The sequence below is a fragment of the Paramisgurnus dabryanus genome, chromosome 5, assembly GCF_030506205.2.
Source record: "Paramisgurnus dabryanus chromosome 5, PD_genome_1.1, whole genome shotgun sequence".
NCBI lineage: Eukaryota > Metazoa > Chordata > Actinopteri > Cypriniformes > Cobitidae > Paramisgurnus > Paramisgurnus dabryanus.
Window position 1 is genome coordinate 42,293,198 of NC_133341.1, and position 21,724 is coordinate 42,314,921.

Consider the following 21,724-nt stretch of genomic DNA (forward strand, 5'->3'; position numbering starts at 1 on the left):
GCCATACACACAAAGCTTATTTTTTTTGCGATAATCCAAAAGTCTATGGAGAAAATGTATGGGCTTTTTTGCTTCCGAGTTGGTCTACAAAAATACGTCATCCCTGCAGCGCTCTATATGGTAGGTGGTTAGCGGGATGCGGTCAAATGAAAATAAATAAATAAAACATGCTGGCTAACCTTTACTGATTAGGAAGAGAAACAGTTTGTACATCGAGTAAAATGCATCAATGAGTCTTTCACTATGAGACCATTAAAGTGTATTAGGAAAGTAATAAGGGGGAACGGACAAGGAAATGGGCTCTATTGTGGTTAATTGTTCTTTCAAATGCTGACAACAATAAACTTAACTGAACTTGTTCAAATCAGTGAGAGGTACCAAGTTCATGACTGTTATGTGTACGGTGAGACAGAAAAAATAAAGATGTCTGTGTGTGCAGGCTTTGAGGGGATACTAGGTTTGAACAAGAGAAATAACGGCTGTGATGTGCGATTCAGTCCGTTTTAGGTTGTACGCATGTTGCCATCTCGCTCGCTATAGAGTTTGATTTCCCAGGAGTCCCACCGCTTATTTCTGGGGTTTTCTGTTCTCATCGCTCACTCAGCAACATGCTTGTCTGGGGTTAATCCATTTCTACCAGATGAGGTGTCACAATTTCACTGTTGCTGTGTCTGAAGTCGACAATAAAAATGTCTAAAAAATGTTGCCCATCTTTCCCTGGTAAATTGCACTTTTTTACAGCTTATTTGCAGTCAACAATGCATGTAAGAGAAATCTAAAGTTTTTTTTTTAAGTGACACTATTTATTTTAAATGGTTGACTACACATTGAAAACACGTTGAACAAAACAGCAATTTTCGGCCACATTTACGCAAGGCATCACATGAAAACAGTTTAAAACCACTGTTGTCTGTTCGCTGATCTCAGAACACAGCAGCAGACTGACAGCGTTGCCAGATTTCCATCAGATCTTGGAAACACGTGCGGAAACATACGGCTGTCACAGCGACTTCAACATACGATGCTTAAAAACGGAAGAAAACAAATCCACAGTGTTTGGGTTGCAGTACAAGCTAAACAGAGGAAATTAATTGAAACACATTTTACGTTTTTGCCTAGTAAAACCACCTGGGTTACTGTTTTACATGACCCACCAATTTCAGTATATTTGAACCATGTTGCTCTCCAGGGTTCTCCGCCATTACGGTTGTACTTCGAAAGAAGCTGCCAGGTTTTTTAAAACAAAAAGTCGGCGACAGAATGAGCACAGACGAGTTTGATGGCTCTTTTACTCCCCTAGACACAAAAAAATATAAAAAATACATGTAACGCCTTTTATATCATATTCACTGACACCGCTGTTGATTTTCAGCTCCTTCTGCAGGTACAGATGATCAGATCTGGCAGACAGTGGATCACTTTCTCTCATTGTTAAGACTTCATCTCCCCATCATCTATCGACAACGATGACTGCAATCAGCAAGAGGGACGGCACAACGCATGCAATGGTGGCTATTTTCGGAGCGATGTGGGAACTCTTGGATTTCAAACTGATTTGAGGTGATATTTTGGAAGATATGTGATGAGCGGCATGGAAGCCGTCAAAATATATTTAAGGAGTTCTGGCTGCATGTTGTTTTGAATGTTCTTCTACAGGTTTTTATTTTTGGTCAGCGAGAATGTGGGTGGTGCACTTTTCTTGAGATACTGTAGAGAGATAGTAGTACAGCTAAATCTCCAAGGAAACCATTTAAAGTAGATGATAATTTTATCAATTAAAACTCATCGTTGAGCATCGTATATTTCCTGTGATAGTAGTGATTTCTTCATGCTTTAAAATAGCTTTAACTACTTTTCTTTGAGGGACAGAATTTTATTTAAATATTTAAATTATCTTAATATTTTTTTACCTATTATATTATTATTGTTAATATAACTGGTATTACCCATGTTGTTTTAGTTACTTTTTGTCATAGGTCATATATTAAAAAACATGCATTTCAAAAAAGATGCACACTTCTCATATCCAGAATTTTCCGTTTAAATTACTGAAAACTCATACTTTTTTATATTTTAAAAACAATTGCTGTTTAAAACTGCAAGAGCAAATGCTAATAGTTCAACCTTGAACAGTGCACAAAAAGTGCAAGTGTAAATAATCAACACAATAATCAACTGTAATGCAGAGCTCTTAAACTTCTTTTGCTTATAACCGCTTAACTTTTATACATTTTTACATTTCAAGTACAGAATATAGGGAGTCTTCTCCTAATGATTAAAATTGGACTTCATGTTTTCTTTTTTAATAAAGATATATAGGCTAAACCACCTTTTCATTGTACACTACATTCGGACACGACTGTTGGAGTTCGCCCCCTAGTGGCAGTAATAATGTAATTTCAGTTTAATCGTGACAAAAGCTCATTCCAGCGTAAGAGCTTTCAATCAATGACTATATTTATAGATAATAATTTACTTGTCAGTAATCAATTTAACTCTCTGAGGTCGACCGTGGATGATTATTTTTCCCCGCCCCTTCAATCACACCAACTCTGACCATAGATATGAATATGATTATTAGTTCCCGGCCTTTTCTCAATCGCACCAACTCGGGCCATAGATATAAATATGATTATTAGTCCCCGCCCCCTTACTCAATCACACCAACTCTGACCATAGATATGAATATGATTATTAGTCCCCGCCCCTTTACTTCAATCGCACCAAGTCGGGCCATAGATATGAATATGATAATTAGCCACCGCCCTTTACTTAATCGCACCAACTCAGACCATAAATATGAATATGATTATAAGTCACCGCCCTTTACTTAATCGCACCAACTCGGGCCATAGATATGAATATGAATATTAGTCCCCGCCCTTTACTCAATCGCACCAACTCGGACCATAGATATGAATATGAATATTAGTCCCTGCCCTTTACCCAATCGCACCAACACGGACCATAGATATGAATATGAATATTAATCCCGGCCCCTTTACTCAATCGCACCAACTCTGACCATAGATATGAATATGATTATTAGTCCCCGCCCCTTTACTTCAATCGCACCAAGTCGGGCCATAGATATGATTATGATAATTAGTCACCGCCCTTTACTTAATCGCACCAACTCGGACCATAAATATGAATATGATTATAAGTCACCGCCCTTTACTTAATCGCACCAACTCGGGCCATAGATATGAATATGATTATTAGTTCCCGCCCTTTACTCAGTATCAAATTTGGCGACCATTCTTTTCAGTCTATCTTTGGAAAATACTCAGCAATGGTGCTGAATGATGAATTTGCACATGGTTTCTCTTAATGTATACTAAAAACACCACATAGGCATATAAACAGCAATAAACACTTGATTTTTTTCACCACATGGGACTTAAATTTTTTACTCCATTCCTCACATTTTCCTGGGGGTTACATTTAAAAAAAGAGGCATATTGCTTTTAAAATGAAAAGCTGGTGCACAAGCACATGCTGTCCTTAGAATATTTAATTCAAATCTTAAAAAGACATCTGTGGTGTGCTTCTGCATGTGTTTTCTCTGTTGTAGAAGAAACTGTCTATATTGTGCAACCGCATGTCCTGTGAATAGCTTATAAACCTCAATATAAAATGGCTAGTAAACTTTATTCAGTCCTCAGTTTTAGTTCCCCAGGGAGTTCCAGAGCTCAATCAAACTGTCGGGGAAAGCAAAAAAAAACTAGATTCGATTACACTTCACAAAATAAATACGTTCATACTTCGAATGGAACTATGATGGAAACATTCACTTGCCCTTTTGAAATCATTTCATGAATTAAACTATTTATGAACTCCCTAATGGTCACAATACAGAGTGCCTTCTCCAAGATCATTTATTGAAACCACCAACATAAAAAACATAAGCACATTAACTATGCCAGCATACAGCAGTTATCCAATAATCATATTTGCATATGAAAGCTTTAAAGGGACATTCCACTTTTTTTGAAAATATGCTCATTTTCCAACTCCCCTAGAGTTAAACATTTGATTTTTACCGTTTTGGAATCCATCAGCTGATCTCTGGGTTTGGTGGTACCACTTTTAGCATAGCTTAGCACAATCCAATGAACCATCATTCTGGCGTAATAATCAAGGACTTTGCTGCTGTAACATGGCTGCAGCAGGCGTAGTGATATTACGCACTGCCCAAAAATAGTCCCCTTGTTTACTTTCAATAGCAGGGGACTAATTTCAGGCATTGTGTAATATCACTACGCCTGCTGCCGCCATGTTACATTAGCAAAGTCCTTGATTATAATGCCAGAATGAGAGTATAGCTCCTTGCCATATCTAGAAAATCACAAGTTTTAATTTTCGGGCTGCCTTAGTATACGTATGTAACTACAGAAGAGTCAAGTTTTAAATAGGAAACATATTGAAACCCTTCGGTTATTTTTTAGCATGATGCTAATGGTCTAATCAGATTCAATGGATTATGCTAAGCTATGTTAAAAGTGGTACCGCCAGACCCGGAGATCGGCTTAATGGAATTCCAAAACTATAAAAAATTAAATGTTTAACTCTAGGGCGTCTCGAAAATGAGCATATTTTCAAAAAAAGTGAAATGTCCCTTTGAAGGTACAGTACCAAAAGATTTAAAGAAATAGAAAATCTGAAACTCTATTATGGTTTTTGGTGCAAGAATCCTTAACTAACAGCGAGGCCTTAACTAAGAAGAAAGATTAATGTGTCATGTTTAGACTACACTGCCCAAGTCACTGATGGTCACCATGAACCATCTCTCCTGTCCCAGGTGTATTTCAATTAAGAAAAGTATGCATAAAACAGACTAGTAAAGAGGCGTTACCGCCCTATCAACCCTGCGAATGTTGATTTACATACCTGGACTGCAAAGCCAAGCAATCTGACATTTTAATGAGAACCCTGGGCTTACATAGGGTTGTAAAACCCTCACGCCAGGCTGTGGCCCACTGCATTGCAGCAGCGGGAAGACGAATAATAACGGAAATAAGCAAAAAGATACAAAGCAAACACAGAGGTAGATGGCACATCGATGGGCACTGGTAGTATGTGCGACTTGTCGCCCGTGATATATGTAGGGGATGCGGCATATAGAGGAATAGAGGATGGGACCATGTGAATAGCCAAGAAATGCTGGAGGGCAAAAATCTGCCCATATTTCTTCATCTTCCACTGCAGTGATCGCAGATCACAGTCTCTCCCATGTAGAAGCAAAATGTCTAGCAGATACTATAAACTATAGAGTGTTGTTTCCAACCTTGTCAATGTGTTGTTTAACAGCATGAAGTACGGTAATTAAGATCTAAGAAGTAATAAATCCAGCCCATGACAAAAGCTTTATGGCCTTTTTAAAATGCTGGGTTATTTTCAACCATGCGTTGGGTCAAAAAGGGACTAATACAGCACACTGGGTTGTGATTTAACCTATGGTGCAATCAAATAAAAACGTTTGGCAATTTTACTTCATCCTTTCATGTTGTGATTACTTAAAAAATCGCTTTAACAATGCAAACTTAATTTAATTGAGTTCATTCAACAAAAAAAATTATCTTGTCAGCTATACATAAAATTAAAAGATTAATAAAACCAATACAGACTGGCATCTCATTGGCTGAGGATGTTGCAGTGTATTATGGGTAATTGTTGTTCTGGCAACCTCTTGCAGAAGTGCACCATTAGATAACTTAAACTTCTATTGTAAAATGAACTAAATTATGAATCCTTAAAAAAATAATTAATACTTTCTATATTTTTGGCAATGCAGCTCCTTGTGCACATCTCGAGAGATCTCTGCACAAGCACAGAGAGAGAGAGACTGAGAGAGAAAGAGAGAGAGATCCGCGTTATTATGAAATTATAGAAATAATTTTACAAAAAATTAGAAATACATAATCTGTTACGTCTGGCATTTTATTTCACGTTAACGAAATATACAATCATACTGTTGAGCCATAATTATAGTAATTAAGTGTTAAGCCATTATTTTTAACTTTTAATGAGTCTAATCTGAAAAACATTTAATTAACAACAATTACTAAACATATTTTCAAACAAATGCCACAGAAACCAACAACTGACAACATCTAGTTTCATGTCGAAAAAACACCAAATGCTGTCGATTTTCTCTGTCATTACCTCTATGGTCGAACTCTGCTGTAACCGAGCACACGTGCATCTGCTCTCTTATTCTTATAGTACAATTTCATAACACTTCATGTTTTAACTTCAAAGCTAATGATATGCTTTCAGCTCACGCTAAAAATAAATAATAAAATCATTAGCTACAAGAAATATCTATCCCAAGGTTCTTTTTCGGAGGATCAATACTCTTAATACAACATCAGTATTGAAAATATCAATATCTCCAGGTCGATCTGCCCATCCCTATAATTCAATGAACGCAACACTTTTGGAGGCAAACCAAAAGACAACATTATGGGTCTGGCATCAGTACAAAAATAGTTTAACCTTGTGTAACATTTCAATTAATAAAGACTCAAAAACATCAAAATTAATATTATACACAAAACAATTCGACTTCTAAGCTCTTACACCACATCTGAAGTTATAACACACGTAATAAACTACCAAACTTTTCTTCACATCTAACAACATCCTTTAAAGGGACACAAAAAATATGTTCATTTTCCAGCTCCCCTAGAGTTAAACATTTCTTTTTTACTGTTTTTGGAATCCATTCAGCTGATCTGTGTGGCGGTACCACTTTTAGCATAGCTTAGCATAATCCATTGAATCTGATTAGACCATTAGCATTGCTCTAAAAAATAACCAAAGAGTTTGGATATTTTTCCCATTTAAAACTTGGCTCTTCTGTAGTTACATCGTGTACTAAGACCGACAAAAAATTAAAAGTTGTGATTTTCTAGGCAGATATGGCTAGGAATATACTCTCTTTCTGGCGTAATAATCAAGAACTTGCTGGCGTAACATGGCTGTAGAAGGCCAAATGATATTACGCAACAGCCGAAAATAGTCCCCTGCAATAAAAAATTACCAAGGGGACTATTTTCAGGCACTGCGTAATATCCTCTCTATGTTACATCAGCAAAGTCCTTAATTATTACGCCAGAATGAGAGTATAGGTCCTAGCCATATCGGCCTAGAAAACCGCAACTTTTAATTTTCCGTGGATTCTGTCAACAAAGCAGTATTTCTGATTTGAAGCGAAGGTATTTGATGAACATACCAGTGTTGCCAACTTGGCAACTTTGTCGCTAGATTTAGTGACTTTTCAGACCCCTTTAGCGACTTATTTTCAAAAAAGCGACTAGCTTTTACCTACAAAAGAACGTTTCCCATCACTTATCAGTTTATCATCATTCATATGTTTTAAAACTGGACTATTTGGACATATAAACATGAACATATTTCGTTTTATGAGAACAGAAGCAGATAAACGAACGAGAAAACATTTTATGCATTCATGTGTATTAAAATAAAAATTGTGTCCGTTCATAGAGAAAGAGAAACGTGAAAAAGCAAATGTAGTAAGAATGCAAATATGACGTGATGACGTCACTGTTATGCTAATGACGCAATGACGTAATCTAGCGACATTTAGCGACTTTCCAAGCCAGCTTTAGCTACTTTCCATTGAAAATAGTTGGCAACACTGGAACATACAAAACATTTCATTTTTGACCGAGGTGGCATTTTAGCTCCTTGTATCTTCCATGGTATAAACAGTGCAGTAAAACCTTTCTAACTGCACACAGTATATGCTATCAGTCCTACTTTGAAGTGGCTGGGATAATGGCAATTCAACTTGAAAAGGCGAGAGGCATTTTTCCTAGCAACTGTGTTTGTGTTTCTGTCCTAGCAAATACTCCTAGTCAACTAATTAATAGCTCGCAGAGATTTTTCAGGCTAACAAGATGTGCATCTCGCAAACTCTACTAGTTTTCCTGCAGCTACAGATGATTTTCTTATTAATAAGCATCCTTTTTGTCAAGACACTAATCCTGTGCAGCTGGCAGGCATACAACAACAGGCTTGAAACAAGAGTAGGTTACAGTTTCCTGACTCAGCCATTTAATCATAGCTGCAGTCTTATTAAAGCAAAAGCATGCTACAGCCGACACACACTAAACAAGATGCTAGAATGCCTGGGATGTTTTTCCACATCCCTGCAATCTGGGAAGTTTGTGACCCTGTCTGTGAAATCCAGGATAAAGTCTTATTAACAAATTTTGAGATCAGGATCATCAAAGTTTGATTTCAATCAGTGATTTTACGTTAAATGGGACATATCATAAAAATCTGACCTTTTCCATGTTTAAGTGCTATAATTGGGTCCCCAGTGCTTGCTTCTATTAAACACGTAAATGTGAAAAAGATCAACCAAGTAACTTAGTTTTGGTAAACCATTCTCTGCAAGCATTTGAAAAAATAGCTAATTGAAATTTGGCTCCCCTTGTGATGTCAGAAAGGGATAATACTGCCCCTTAATCTAACCACGGCACTGCCATCAGTGCAGAGATCGGCTTGTTCGCGTTTTAAAGGACACCCAAAAATGGGTGCTCACATTTTTGCTCACACCTACAAATCTGTCTAAAACTTTACATACTTACTCTGGGAACACCAACGATTTATCTTAAAAAAGTCTTGTGAAATGTCCCCTTTAATTTCAATCAAGATATCAAAGTTATATTTCCATAGAATAATCTTTACATTACATAGCATGACTTTAAGTAGAAAACTTTGTTGTCACAAAAAAATGGCTTTAGCTGGGTTTTTATAGACTGAGTCACATTTTCCTGCTTGTGATTCTCAGAGCGATCAGCACTGTTACCTTACTTACTAACAGGTGTGACTCTTAAATTGGCTGTTCACAAAAGAGCAATGCAAAGTTGTGAATACCATCTGTAGCCATAGCGACAGTGAATAAAGCAAATATCAAAGATGATGACTTTCGTGATGGTGCACAGTGAATTTTATTTGATAAACGGGTCCCATCGAAAGACTTGTTTATCGCATGAATCTTACTTAACAGACAGTGGCTTTCAGTGCCTTTTTAAATTATAATTAAGTGCAGAGTGATGCATTTGAGTCAAGCCCAGACCACAAAACTGCAAAGACAGCAACCAGTATAAAACCGACGGCTGAGAACTAAACCGACTAAGGGTTTTGCATCATGTCGCATGCAAAGACTACAGCCAACGGCTAGCGAGCTTGTCCGTCCTGCACCTGGATAAGGGTGCAATAACTCACACACACCAGCAGTATTCATTATTCCAATATGATGTGGCACAAAGCAAAACGTGATTGGTTGCTTTTACGTCTCAGTCATATGGCCTCTTGCCAGATTTTCAGTATGATGGTCTGGCTACCCAACACTGCAGTCCATGTTACAAAGTCTGCAGTTAAGGGCTGCAACAACGAATTGATAAAAATCAATAACAAATTTCATCATTGATTGGTTGGTCTGTAACGTCACATGTCGCGAGCTGTGCACTTACAATTAAAGTCAGGCGCTGTTTCTTCATACAGCACAAGCTGGCTGCTCAAATGCAGGCACTTTTTCTTTACACAACACAAACTGCACGTTTATCATGCTCTATCAGGCATGTTACCAGCTTGGTCTAAAGCAAGGCAGCGTTGCCAGGTCCTCTGCCTTTCTAAATTGGGCTACTTTTAAACTGTTTCTGCAGGTTAAAGATGGAAGGATTTGGTTAATTAGTTGTTGATATTTGGGCTGTGAATTGTAGGGCCCTATAAAATCCGTTTTTTTCCCCAAATTCCGTTTTATTTTTTCCCAAATTCCGTTTTCTCCGTTTTAATTTTTGCTAATTCTGTTTTATCCGTTTTAATTTTTGGCAATTATATTTTTTACCCTTTACTGTTATTTTAGTCATAAAAAGTGTATGCCTTTAATGTTAATGATTAAAATGTAAATGATTTGGGGAAAAACTGGATAACAGGATTACTTAAGGATTATAAAAATGCATTTACACACGCACATACACACGCGCGCGCACACACACACAACTCAATTCAATGCATTGTTTAGTGTTGTTGCAGGAGGCTACAACAAGGTGTCAAAGCAGTGGTGCCTTCAGAAGTGCCTTAAACACATCAATCCAGTGGAACGCGATCCATATTTTATACACAATCGCTTGAAATGCATATAACTTTACAAACATACACAGGATAGTGATCTGACTTATGACAGCATGAGCACGCAGCTCTTTGCACGTGCGAGCGAAAGAGAGAGAGCGGCGCCATGATGCAGATGATTATATTTCAAATGCGAGGGATAGTTAGTTTGCCTCAGCTCGCTTGAAATGCATAAAACTGAACAAATACATGAGGATTTGTGTTCGGACTTCGGACAGATGCGAGAGCGCGTGCACGTGAGAGAGGTGCAGTGAGACAGACGTGGATGAGAGAGTGCATGTATCTTTGCGCTCACCGTGAACAGAGTGTTGACAAAACTTACAAAATAACAGTTCTCCGGTCACATAAAAGTCATGTGAGACCTGCTCGGAACTAAGTGCTTAGCGTCGAATTTCGTAATTTTTTCGCGGACGAAAGCAGAGTCTTGGAGAGCCGCTTCCCCATGGTTTTGGAGGGGGTCTGAAACGATGGGAGGGGGCGTGTCGCCCAGATTTACTTCCCCCGGTCTGCATTTCCCCCAGACATACGTTCGTCTCCCACAGAAAAACATAATTTTATTCAAAATATGTAAAATTCCGCGAAATTCCGCGTTAATACTAGATTCCGTGTTAATTAGCCAATTCCGCGATTCCGTCCGCGATTCCGTGATCGCGGAAATTATAGGGCCCTAGAATTGTCATTGGGAAGCTTTCGGACAAATTTGTAATGGCCATTGGGCTGATTTTGTTACGCAGATCTGGCCACCCTGACAGGACAATGACGGAAGCAAAAGCACAAACGAACACTGGTTAATAAAGGTTTAATTTCCTTTAGTATAAGTGAGTTCGTATTTGTTTAATTGTTGCTGGGTTTTTATAAAAATAGTATGAACCACAAACTAAGCATCTGTTTTAAAGTAAGGTGGAAGTGAAGGATTTTATTACTGTTAAAAGGCATGTATATCACTTTTATTTCATAATGACTTATTTATTTTTTTTAATAACAAATAATGTTTATTCTCATCAAGGTCTAAAGTTGAAGATTAAAATGAGTTTATTTATCTGCGGCAAAATGTTCACAATTCACTGGTTTATTTATTTATTACATACAATGTTATGCGCATCTCATCAGTAATGCCGGTTCCGTGATGAGTAGATAAAGCGGGATTTACTACAAAAAGCTGTAGTTTACCAACAAGCTAGGCAAAATTACATTCACAATCGAAGACTAATCACCTGTGATAAGGAACGCGATATTGCCTAGCTTGCAAGTGAACGGACCCTTTGTAGTAAATGCCGCTTTATCTGAAAGCAGATGATGGCAATTTACTACTAATCACGGAACCGGCCTTACTGACGAGATGCACATGATAATTGCATGCGATAAATTGTGTAATCACTTACATACAATATTTATTTTTATTGTGTTATGCATAAAAGTTCATGTAAAATATGTATTTTAGGTTATGGGAGTTGCATATTTTGAGTTTTGGCATTTGACACTAGGGCTCTTTTTGGGCTAGTTTTGATTGGCCATTAGGCTGGTTTTGAAGCCAACTGGCAACCCTGGCTAAAGTAGACATGTGGTTATACAAATCTACTTAACATTTTTACATTATTCTTGCATACAATTCAGCTTCTTTAAACAAAAAGTCAAAAATGTAACACTACATATTTATATGACATATTATTAAAAGGTAAAGGTAGGTAGGTAGATATGATAGACAGACAGAACAGTTCAAGCATTGAATGAACACAGTCGGTATCAAACTCAGTATTCTGGAGGAGACAAGCACCTCTTTCCGCACATTGGTCTGATTGGTAGTCAGATGGGTCAGACAGGTTGTCTGGGGAGAGGCAATTTATCTTGCAAGACTAAAGGGTCAACTCCAAACTTAAAGAGGATGTTTTAATGATGCTAGAGTACACCAATATTGTGCCATTAGGCAAAAATCAAAAGCACTGAACCGGATGAGGCCATCCTGGCGCTGTTGATCGCAGCGCTTGAGACTGGAAAGTCTTTAATTCAAAGGGCAATGTGCAGTGAATGTAAACAAGTTGCATTCTTTCAGGAGAAAAGCCATTATGGCCTCAGGGCAGACGTGGGGAGTCTTAAGTCATGCCATATTTTTAGGAAGCACCACTCTTCCACAAAGCTGCCTTTCAATTCAGATCAAAGAACAACATTCGCTGTTGGTACCTGCTAATGCTATTACTCCATTATTCCACAATCTAACACAGCACGTTAGAAATCATAGCTGTAAAAAGTGCATGCGTGAGCAAAGTGTTAAATATTCTTATACGCAGGAATGTTGAAAGGGGATAAAAAGACGAACTTTGTTCGTTTTATCATTTATTAGGTTTCTCTCAAACAGACATCAACATTTGGTAAGTAATTAGGTTGCTCGAGTTTACAAATGTCACCCAACCTAAATCCTATCCCAAAATCGAATTAGTTCCATGTTAACCTGTACAAATTTGGTCGAGTCTGTTGAGGACCTCATACGAGGCGGTAGATGAAAACAGCGACAATTTAATAACAAACAAGCTCTCTCCTCACATGCCATGTGCGAGCTGTGGCATGCAAAAAGCTGACATAAGGTGCGCTCGTAACCCTTATGCAAATCTAAAACATTGTAACCTGCCAAACTGGGATCTCCCCGTGAGTCCCTATTATAAAATATATACAGCTGTTTAAATTCTTTACTATAACTATAAGGACTATAACACGATTTATGATGGCTTTTAAGGTGCCTTCATTCTGATCATTTATATAAATGCTTTAAAGTAAGCCCAGGGGGGACTCCATGAAGGTATTTAAAGGGTTTGTGGACTGGACTGTCTTTCTGGGATAGGTTATAACTTTATTTGAAAGAAAAATTTAATTTGAGGAGAATAAAGTATCCGCAAGAATAAAGTAGGAACCGCGACTGTGCAATTATGTATTTATTACATAGATCAGCACAACTAGTTGTTTCAATGTTTGTTAAGGTTATAAATGGAAAAGATTGTACAGTCATCACAAAAATCTGAATCGGGATAAAGATGAGTCACATCCACATCAGAATTCAATAAGAACTCCTGTCAGCCATAATTTCAGGTTTGTTTGTCACTAGGATGAAGAGATACACGAGGGTCTAACAATCAAAGCACTGAAGCTCCACCGATGTTATATCCCAACCCTTATAAATAAAACACGAGAACAAAACAAACCTATTCCTTTCCAGATGATTTGGTTTCACGACAATGCAGCTCGGAAACCAAACCACGGCTCTCCGCACAGGTGCGACGGTGTGGATTAACAAACAACAAGACGTTCCTAGAGAGCACACGGCGTCTCAGGTTTGTTGATGTTTTCGTAAACCCTGATCGTTATGTCTGGTTTCTGTCTGACACTCGTGTAACTGAAAGCCGAGGAGATGTCCTTGTACTCGGGCAATAAATTGGGCCAGCACATCAGTATCAGCTGCAGATGAATGCTGCCTGGATTACAAATGGAAGCTCATAGCTGAGTGCCATTGTTGTCAAAACACGTGCAGTAATATTGGACAGTACCTGACACATGACATTACACACACGACTGACCTTTGATAATGACATGAATCATTAAAAAGTGTCATTTAACCGCTTACCTTATAGGGAAAATTTTAAAATGAACTAGCAATTGCCAAATTGCCAAACTTGAAAATCAAAAGTGAAAATCATTTTGTGGTGTTTTTCGCATATGTACGTTTTTGTACATATACCATTTTAGATTACAGTGCCGTTTGGTTACAGTAAAGATGAATGTTTGATGACTCCGAATTATGTTTTTTTTTTTTGCTCCTATGATTTCATGAAAAGAAAACAGGATGAGATCAAAAAAGACCTTAATGGAACAATTCAAACACTGCTCTATAATGCCTGCCAATATACAATCACACTATATCATCATCATCATGAATGAGTGTTTTGACTCTAATACAGTTTGTGCATGACTTATAAGCAGAGTTTTCATGGGGATACAATGTCAACTGGTCAAAGTATGAGACTATGATATAAATGTCTTTTTTTATAAATCTGTCCACATTTACACCGGCAATCGGAGAGGCAGCTAAATCAAGCAATTGGTCATCCACTTCATTTAACACTGGGGTCTTCAACAGGGGGTCCAGGGCGTAGTGGTATTAGTGGGTGTCCTCCAAATATGGTTCAAATATTTTTTTTATATGTAATCAAGCATCAAATAAAATACATTAAAAACCTAATAATACAATTTTTTATTAAAACTTGATTAAAGTAAAGAGCATAATGTTTCCAGTTTAAAATATATTCAGTAAAATTAAAACATTACATAGTATGTTAACAGTATGTCTGTGTATAATACACAAAAAATTTACATATTATTGTTTTAATTTTTTGGTAACATAACCAGGATGTAAATCCAATATACTGGGGTCCCTGCTACTCCTCTCTATTTATAAAGGGGTCCAAAAAAAAGGTGAAGACCTATGTTTGAGGAGATTTTTTACAGTTTTCCTGACAAACAAGCTGCATATTATGAAAAACTTAACGTCTCCTTAAGACCACTAGCAAACTAGGCCAAAAGAAAGAAAAATAAAGTAAGAAAAATAAAGTTTAGTACTAATTTGAAGGTTAAAGTATTCTGACACAATGAGCCATTCAAATATTTTGAGTCACCAAAACACAAACGCAATCGTATATAAAAAAACTGAAATGATCTCGTTTATAAAAATTGATATCAAAAACAATGCGCTTTTAACTAATATATATGCGAATAAACAGCGCTATTCTGACATGTCACTTGTGCGCATGGTTTGTCACGGTTTGTCTCGAGCTTTTGTCGTGCTCCCACCTTGCGGACAGTCGCTGTGTTTGAATTAAAAAGTATATGTTGTATTCACTGAAAGCGTTTTATTTTAAGTCAAACAGTTTATGTAGACACTTATCTTAAACGTATCGAGGGTGGAAGATAGGAATTTCAAATGCTACATTCGCTCCATGTTTTGCGCTTAGGGTATGCGCGCGGCATTACCAATTAAGACTTTAATAAAATCCACTGCAGCACAACCGAACCTATAAAATCCGATACTGCAGTCATTCATAACATCAAACATGACAAACTAGTAAATTCCCACGAGAAGAAAACAGGCGTTAACAGACTTACCTTCTGAAATTAATATATAAAGCAACAGAGTCTCCAACCAGCACCGCGTAACGGACATCGTAGTTTCCCAGAATAAATCCCGTTTGCGACGATAAATAACGGATATCTCCCGACCAGCGTCTACAGTCCAGTCGCAAATGCCCACGTTTGATGGTGAACCTCGTGAACTTTCTCTAAAGCGTACATCACTGAAAACCAAACCAGCTAAAACAGACAGCGACCAAAAGCGAAATCTTTTCCGAGATGAAGGCAGCCTTTGAGAGGGAAAAGTTACAGGTATCCGACTCAGGTGTCTTGATTCCCACGCGTGTCTTTCTTTCTCGGTAATCCACACGACAAGGACTGTGTGTCCAGAGACTTTAATTTACAATGTAAATCCGTGAATGTGTGGATCCATGAAGCGCAATGCCAGTGGCGTCCTTCACACGAGACACAAATCCAGATCGATCGTCAGTTTAATCTGACAAAACATCGCCGGTTTGAAGCATCAGACATAGATAACACATAACGCGTTCCTTTAGTTATTGGTTTATCTGGAATTTCTTTACGTGTATTGTAGTAACTTTCCCTTTAAAGCGTATTTTTTGTGTGCTAAAGGTGCAAGATCCGTTTCTCCGGTGCGTGCTCAGTCCACTGAAGTTCTGCGATGGACCGGACCGTGGCCCAGCAATGCGTGAAGAAGATAAACGCTAAAGCCCTCGTGCACTCAGATGAAAAGTGCGGTCTGCCTTTATGAAGTCCCCAAGACTTTAAATTTCTCACCGAAGAGCTGGTCAACCACTAATGTCAAACTATTGCGCGCGACAAATCTCCTTTACCATTGATGTAAACCCGTCTATGAACTCCGACAAAAACAAAATGATTCAACAATGCAGCGCTCCGGTCTCTGAAGGAAAATCACCGCAGGCTCTGCTTCATGAGATTCAAAATCACCCCGTTCATGTCACACACCACCACACAACCTACTGTAAGTTTACGCGCTGTTAATGACGTGATGTGCGTTGCGTTCGCTGGACGCGCGCTTGGGACGCGCAGCTGAAGAAGCGCATGAATTCCTCAGATATGAACCTTCTGAATCTCTTCAGTTCACAGCGGTCATATGACACGCGTCTGACGTTTGCATGCGTCCGTCTTTTAGGGGTGCATTTAATGAAAACATTTGTTTAGGTCACAGAACGGGACCCCAAAAAGGAAAGAATATAAAATTATATTTTGAGCATTATGATTTTAATTTTCAGGCTATTTTTTCATTACTGTTATACATTTTTACCGTAGGCTACTACAGTAAATTTAATGTGTTTATTTTAATCGAAATTACAAAATACTGTAGCATGTTTACTATTTAAATCCTAATCCTCAATAGCCTAATTCAAACAGTAGGCTATTCACTCAGGATTAGGATTTAAATAGTTACGATGCGGCGAGAGCTTAATAGCCAGAAAGTCCCATTACAACATGTAAATGGTCATCAAAATGGTTTATTTATTTTTTTAAAGCTTTATTAAATTGAACAAAGTTAACATGACTCCCTACCTTGTGACAAATGGGTGACGTTGCTTTCACGCAGCCTGCTATATTTGGGGCTTTTGTATTTTGATATCTATTAGCCATATAAGAATAAAAATGCATTCTGATAAATTTAACCAGAAGTGTTTAATGCAAGATCAAGTGTAAACGGCTAATTTCATGAAGGTGTCACGCGACAGTGACATCTCCTGGTGGGCCACATTATTAAGGTCGTGTGCACCCTTCAAGATCAGTTTTACATGTGATGATGGCAGTCCTTCACCTCTGTGTATTGCTTAAGGTTTTGTTTGCAATACGAGACTGCATACACAATGATATTGGCTACTTATGCAATAGGCATATGGTCCCCTTGTAGTACACGCTGTTACCTCTGGGTAATGGCCCTAGGACCGGATTTTAGACTACTTCCATTGATTTATATCTCAGATATTAACTTTGTTATACCTTCATCCCTCTCAGCCATTTAGATCTTAGGTTACAACATAACATTAGCATCCTTTGTCTGCTTATACTGCCACGGGTTTTAAAAGCTAAAGGGAAATTATTCATCCCTATGAGTTAAAGACAACATGAAGCTTGTCAAGAGACAGCTTGTTTATCACGGGTTACAAACAGTCAAAATAAAATGTGACCCTTTGCTTGCGAAGGCATTACTTTATGGTTATGCTGTGATGTATTAATGAGCTAAAGAAGGTGCCAAGCTGTCAGCTATGCTTTCAGAAGCATTGACGTGTTACTTGGAGAAACCCAAAAGTGGCAACAGTGTTTGTTTGTTTTGCTGTTATTCTCAATTTTTCAATCTCATGCTTAATGGTTTCATATTTGGTTGGCAGAAGAGTATTACGAACAATTCAGCTCTTTGCCTGAAAGTCATAAATCAGATCTAATCAATAATTAAGAACATCTTTTGTTTTAAAGAGACACATCAAAGTTGATAAACCTCACAATCATTCAAAAGATTTAAAAAGAATCGAAAAGAATAAACCAGTGTGTTGGTTGACCTATTAATCACCATCAAAATGTCTATCAGTAATAACAGTCGGAAATCACACCGGAATGAGGATAAGTTGATGAATCATACATTGAGCTTTCCAAATTGGCGCTTTCTTGCATAAGCTGTCAAAAACTGAAGTGATGCATTTTTCAGAAGAAATGTTTTATAAATTATGGATCATTAAATCATCCGCTATGTAAAAAAGCTTTTGACGGGATTTGACTTGGACATATTTAGTTTGTTTGTGTCTGTTTGCTATTGTATCAGCATGTAAGGTCACTAAAGATCAGACAATAGGTATGTTTTATGCAATATGGCCTGGCTATTTCAAATCGGTTTCTTTATAATGTGCAATGTCGCTGCATGGATGTAATTCTGTTTCAGTTCTTGAATTATATTGGATTTCCATATATGCTCATAAAAGGCACCTTGATTCATATTCAGCAGCTTTCAAAAATAAATTCAATAACTCCGTCAGTTTATACAGAAAGTTGTTTATATTGTGGGCATCATATTTTTCTTACTTGTAATCCTGGGGGAAGCTTTTGAGGCAGTCGTGACCTAATGGTTGAAGAGTTGTGACCATTTTTTAATGAGGTTGTTATGAGGTACTTCTAACGCCCCATTCAGACCGCCAGTGATTAGTAGGAGCAAAGCGACATGACTTCATTTATTTTATTGGAAGCTTGATGACTTCCGGCAACACAAGTGCCAGTGACCGTTGGTGACAGGAAGTGGGCGTGTCAAAAGATGCAACAAAGTTAAGAAAAGTTTAACTTTATGCAAATGATGAGCGACTTTCAAGAGCAACTACCTGGTCTGAATTGGGCGTCCACGCATTTTCTGTGGGTACGTTCATTTCATTAATCGCAAGTACGCACTTTTGAGAAATAGTTAGGGATTTGGATGAAGGGGGAGATCGTATGCCAGTGTTATAAGTCTAAATTTCACATATCCAAATTACAGACTTTTTCCGCCATTGATGAGTTATCTCGTCAATTGAGAGAAATCCTTCCTTGCCGATGACGAGTTTTTATGGCAATCCATATTTCCGCTATTGTCCACTGGGGGCGCTCTTACCAAACTTATAATTATTTATATAAAATATAATTATAACACTATTGCATACATGGAAGAGTAAATATTCAGTGTATGTTTTAATCATCGTTTTGAAACTGATCTCTAACTAAAGTTCTTAACAAAGATGCAATTATCTCAGCTTTTTGTTTAAAAAGTGCTGGCTGGCTACTTAAAAAAAAAAAACGATGCCGGGGAAAGAGTTACAGTAAGTATATATATTTATAGTATTCATTATTATATGTAATACATTGTATTTATATTACAAATAAGTGGTCGTTTAATTCATCATAGCCAAGGGCAGATTTAGTCATTTGGGGACCTTAAGCAATTCCACATATTGGGGCCCCAACAGTCAAACTTTGAACTCGAAACACTTGAATGGTTCATGTGCAAAAGCAGCTAAATGCCACCTCCGTCAAAAATCGAATAATGATAACGATTATAACCGAATGCTCTCGACACACACTAAAGGTTCATTAAATATGCATCATGTCCACTTAATCCTGCCCTCAGCCCATTCATTAATACCAGTTGGTTGGCATAAAAAATGCTATTAAGTAACAAGAAATCATGCCAGATGCACTTAGTGAGTTTTGCATCTGAGCTCTTCAGGGTGGTTTCCCAGACAGGATTGTCTTAAGCCAGGACTAGGCCTTTGTTTAATTATGAAATATAGCTAGTTTTAACAAACTTGACTTACTAAAAACATTACTTGTGTGCTTTTTGAGGCAAAACAAAGGGCACTAATGTATTTAAAGATATGTCAGTGTAAGTTGTTTTTAGTTTGGACAGCTATTCCATTTATTTTAGCCTAGAACTAGTCTAATCCCTGTCCAGGAAACCGCCCCTTTGTTTTTGTTTTTTCTATTCAGTTTTTACTACTTTTGTTTATAATTACAATGCATGTTAAAAGTATCTGTAATTTGGAACTTTTACTTTATCAATGTAAAATCATAAATAAAAAAACTAAAACTAAAAGCTCACAGCATGTATCGGCCAGAAAGGAGGTTCATCACTCATTAAAACTCTCTGGTTGAATTAAACTGAAGGGCACTCCGGGAAGGGGACGGTGCATAAACAGTTGCTGTAATAATAATGTCAAAACCTTAATGAGTATAGACAGGGCATACAATATATGATAGAAAACTAATAACTTATATGATTTATACAGCCTTCTTGTAATTTGTCGGGGGCCCCCTAATTCTCCAGGGCCCTAATGTGGCTGCTTACCTCGCTTATACACCTTATTGTGGCTGTTTACACTTGGCATTGACATGCATTTTCGTCAATCAGATCACAAGTGGACGACGTTCAAAACTTTTGAGCTCATCCACTTTCGACCAATTTCAACCACATTCAGAGGTAGTCGAAAATCCTTTCGAACGGATTGCTTGTGTAGGGTAAACGCACATGGCGTTGAATGTGTTTGAACAGCCACAGGAGACCGTCTTCTCTCCGCACATTTATCTAAGCTGAGGTACGTCTTTTCTGACTTCGCGAACACTATTTTTAGCCTTATAAGCCACTGTTTCATTTTGCAAGCTGTGAAAGTTGCGTGATCTTATTTCATCAATTGCTCTAACATATTCATGTACAAAACACTGTGCAGCATGTTTACTTACAACACAAGCAGCGGACTCCGACATAATATAAGTTTGCATCCATACAAACTCGTCATTACTCCCGCTCGCGTTTTAATGACAGCAGAGAGACTCGCCCACAGTCTCGACAGACCACCCCCTCACAGTATTCAGGACAGAAGCGCTGAAAAGTGGACAAAAATAAGTATTTAAATACCAGGTGTAAACGTGATGTGTCTCTCTTGTCCACTTGTGATCCAGTCGATGGAAACACATCTTAATACCAAGTGTAACCAGCCCTAAAATTCAGTCCACCGCCATTGATTCCAAACCGAGGCTGTGAGAAATGGACGTCCAGAGCTTGCAAAATTAAACCTATTGTTTTGTATCTGGATGCTGGTCATTCAGCCATCAAAACCAAGAACATACATTTTTTTAAAACATTTCCACAGGACAAAGAACCTCAGAAAACATGGATTGTTAACTTTAAATGGGATATTTGACGTTATTTGATTTTAGAATAGCACATTGTGTACTGTAAAATCAGTTTTGAATATTAGCCTGTTTGCTAATTGCTAATTTAAATTTCTTAAAAACACACAATACAATACTTTATGACAACAACTAAGTATACATCTACTGTTGAAGAGTATGTCCCATGTTTTTCTCTGTTATGTTTTTTGAAGACATGAACATTGATTTAATAACCTGTGATTGACTTGATAAAAAGCTATTTACGTGATAGTTGGTTGTGCAAGTATTGTTAGAGGTAAACCCCCATATAAACCCCTAAAGTTGTGTACAAATGTTATTTAGTTAGTAATTAATCCTGCTTCTGTCGATTCCGGTCAATGTGCTTAAAAAACTTACCATAGAAATTGTTTTAACATATTCATGCCTTGAGTTTTTTGTAGTCTGTACAAATTGGAGATACTGTATGTACTTATAGGACTATATTAGTGTTTTAAAGAAAAGTAAACCTGCTTAACATTAGAAATTAGTGATTAGCCAACTTGCTTATAACAAAACAGATGTTATGCACACATTGCACTGCTCTTATCTCAAAATTAGGTCAAACGTCCCTTCTCATTTTCTCAATCCATGATTTCTGAGGTTCTTTGTCCTGTGAAAATGTGTAAACTATGTATTTTCTGTGTTTTGATGGCTGAACGACCAGATACAAAACAATAGGCTTGAAGCACACCCTATGGACGTCCATCCCTCATAG

At 37.6% G+C, this 21,724-nt stretch overlaps 1 protein-coding gene across 1 annotated transcript in view; it reads right to left on the minus strand.

Annotated features, from left to right (window-relative positions):
• The window catches only part of tmem132e (transmembrane protein 132E), a 438,602-nt gene extending 422,234 nt beyond the window's left edge, over nucleotides 1–16,368 (minus strand). Inside the window, exon 1 of the mRNA XM_065284226.1 lies at nucleotides 15,316–16,368. Within this exon, the coding sequence (XP_065140298.1) occupies nucleotides 15,316–15,373 (58 nt within the window). The 5' untranslated portion in view covers nucleotides 15,374–16,368. The remainder of the gene's footprint in view (nucleotides 1–15,315) is intronic.
• Between the last annotated feature and the right edge of the window lie 5,356 nt (nucleotides 16,369–21,724).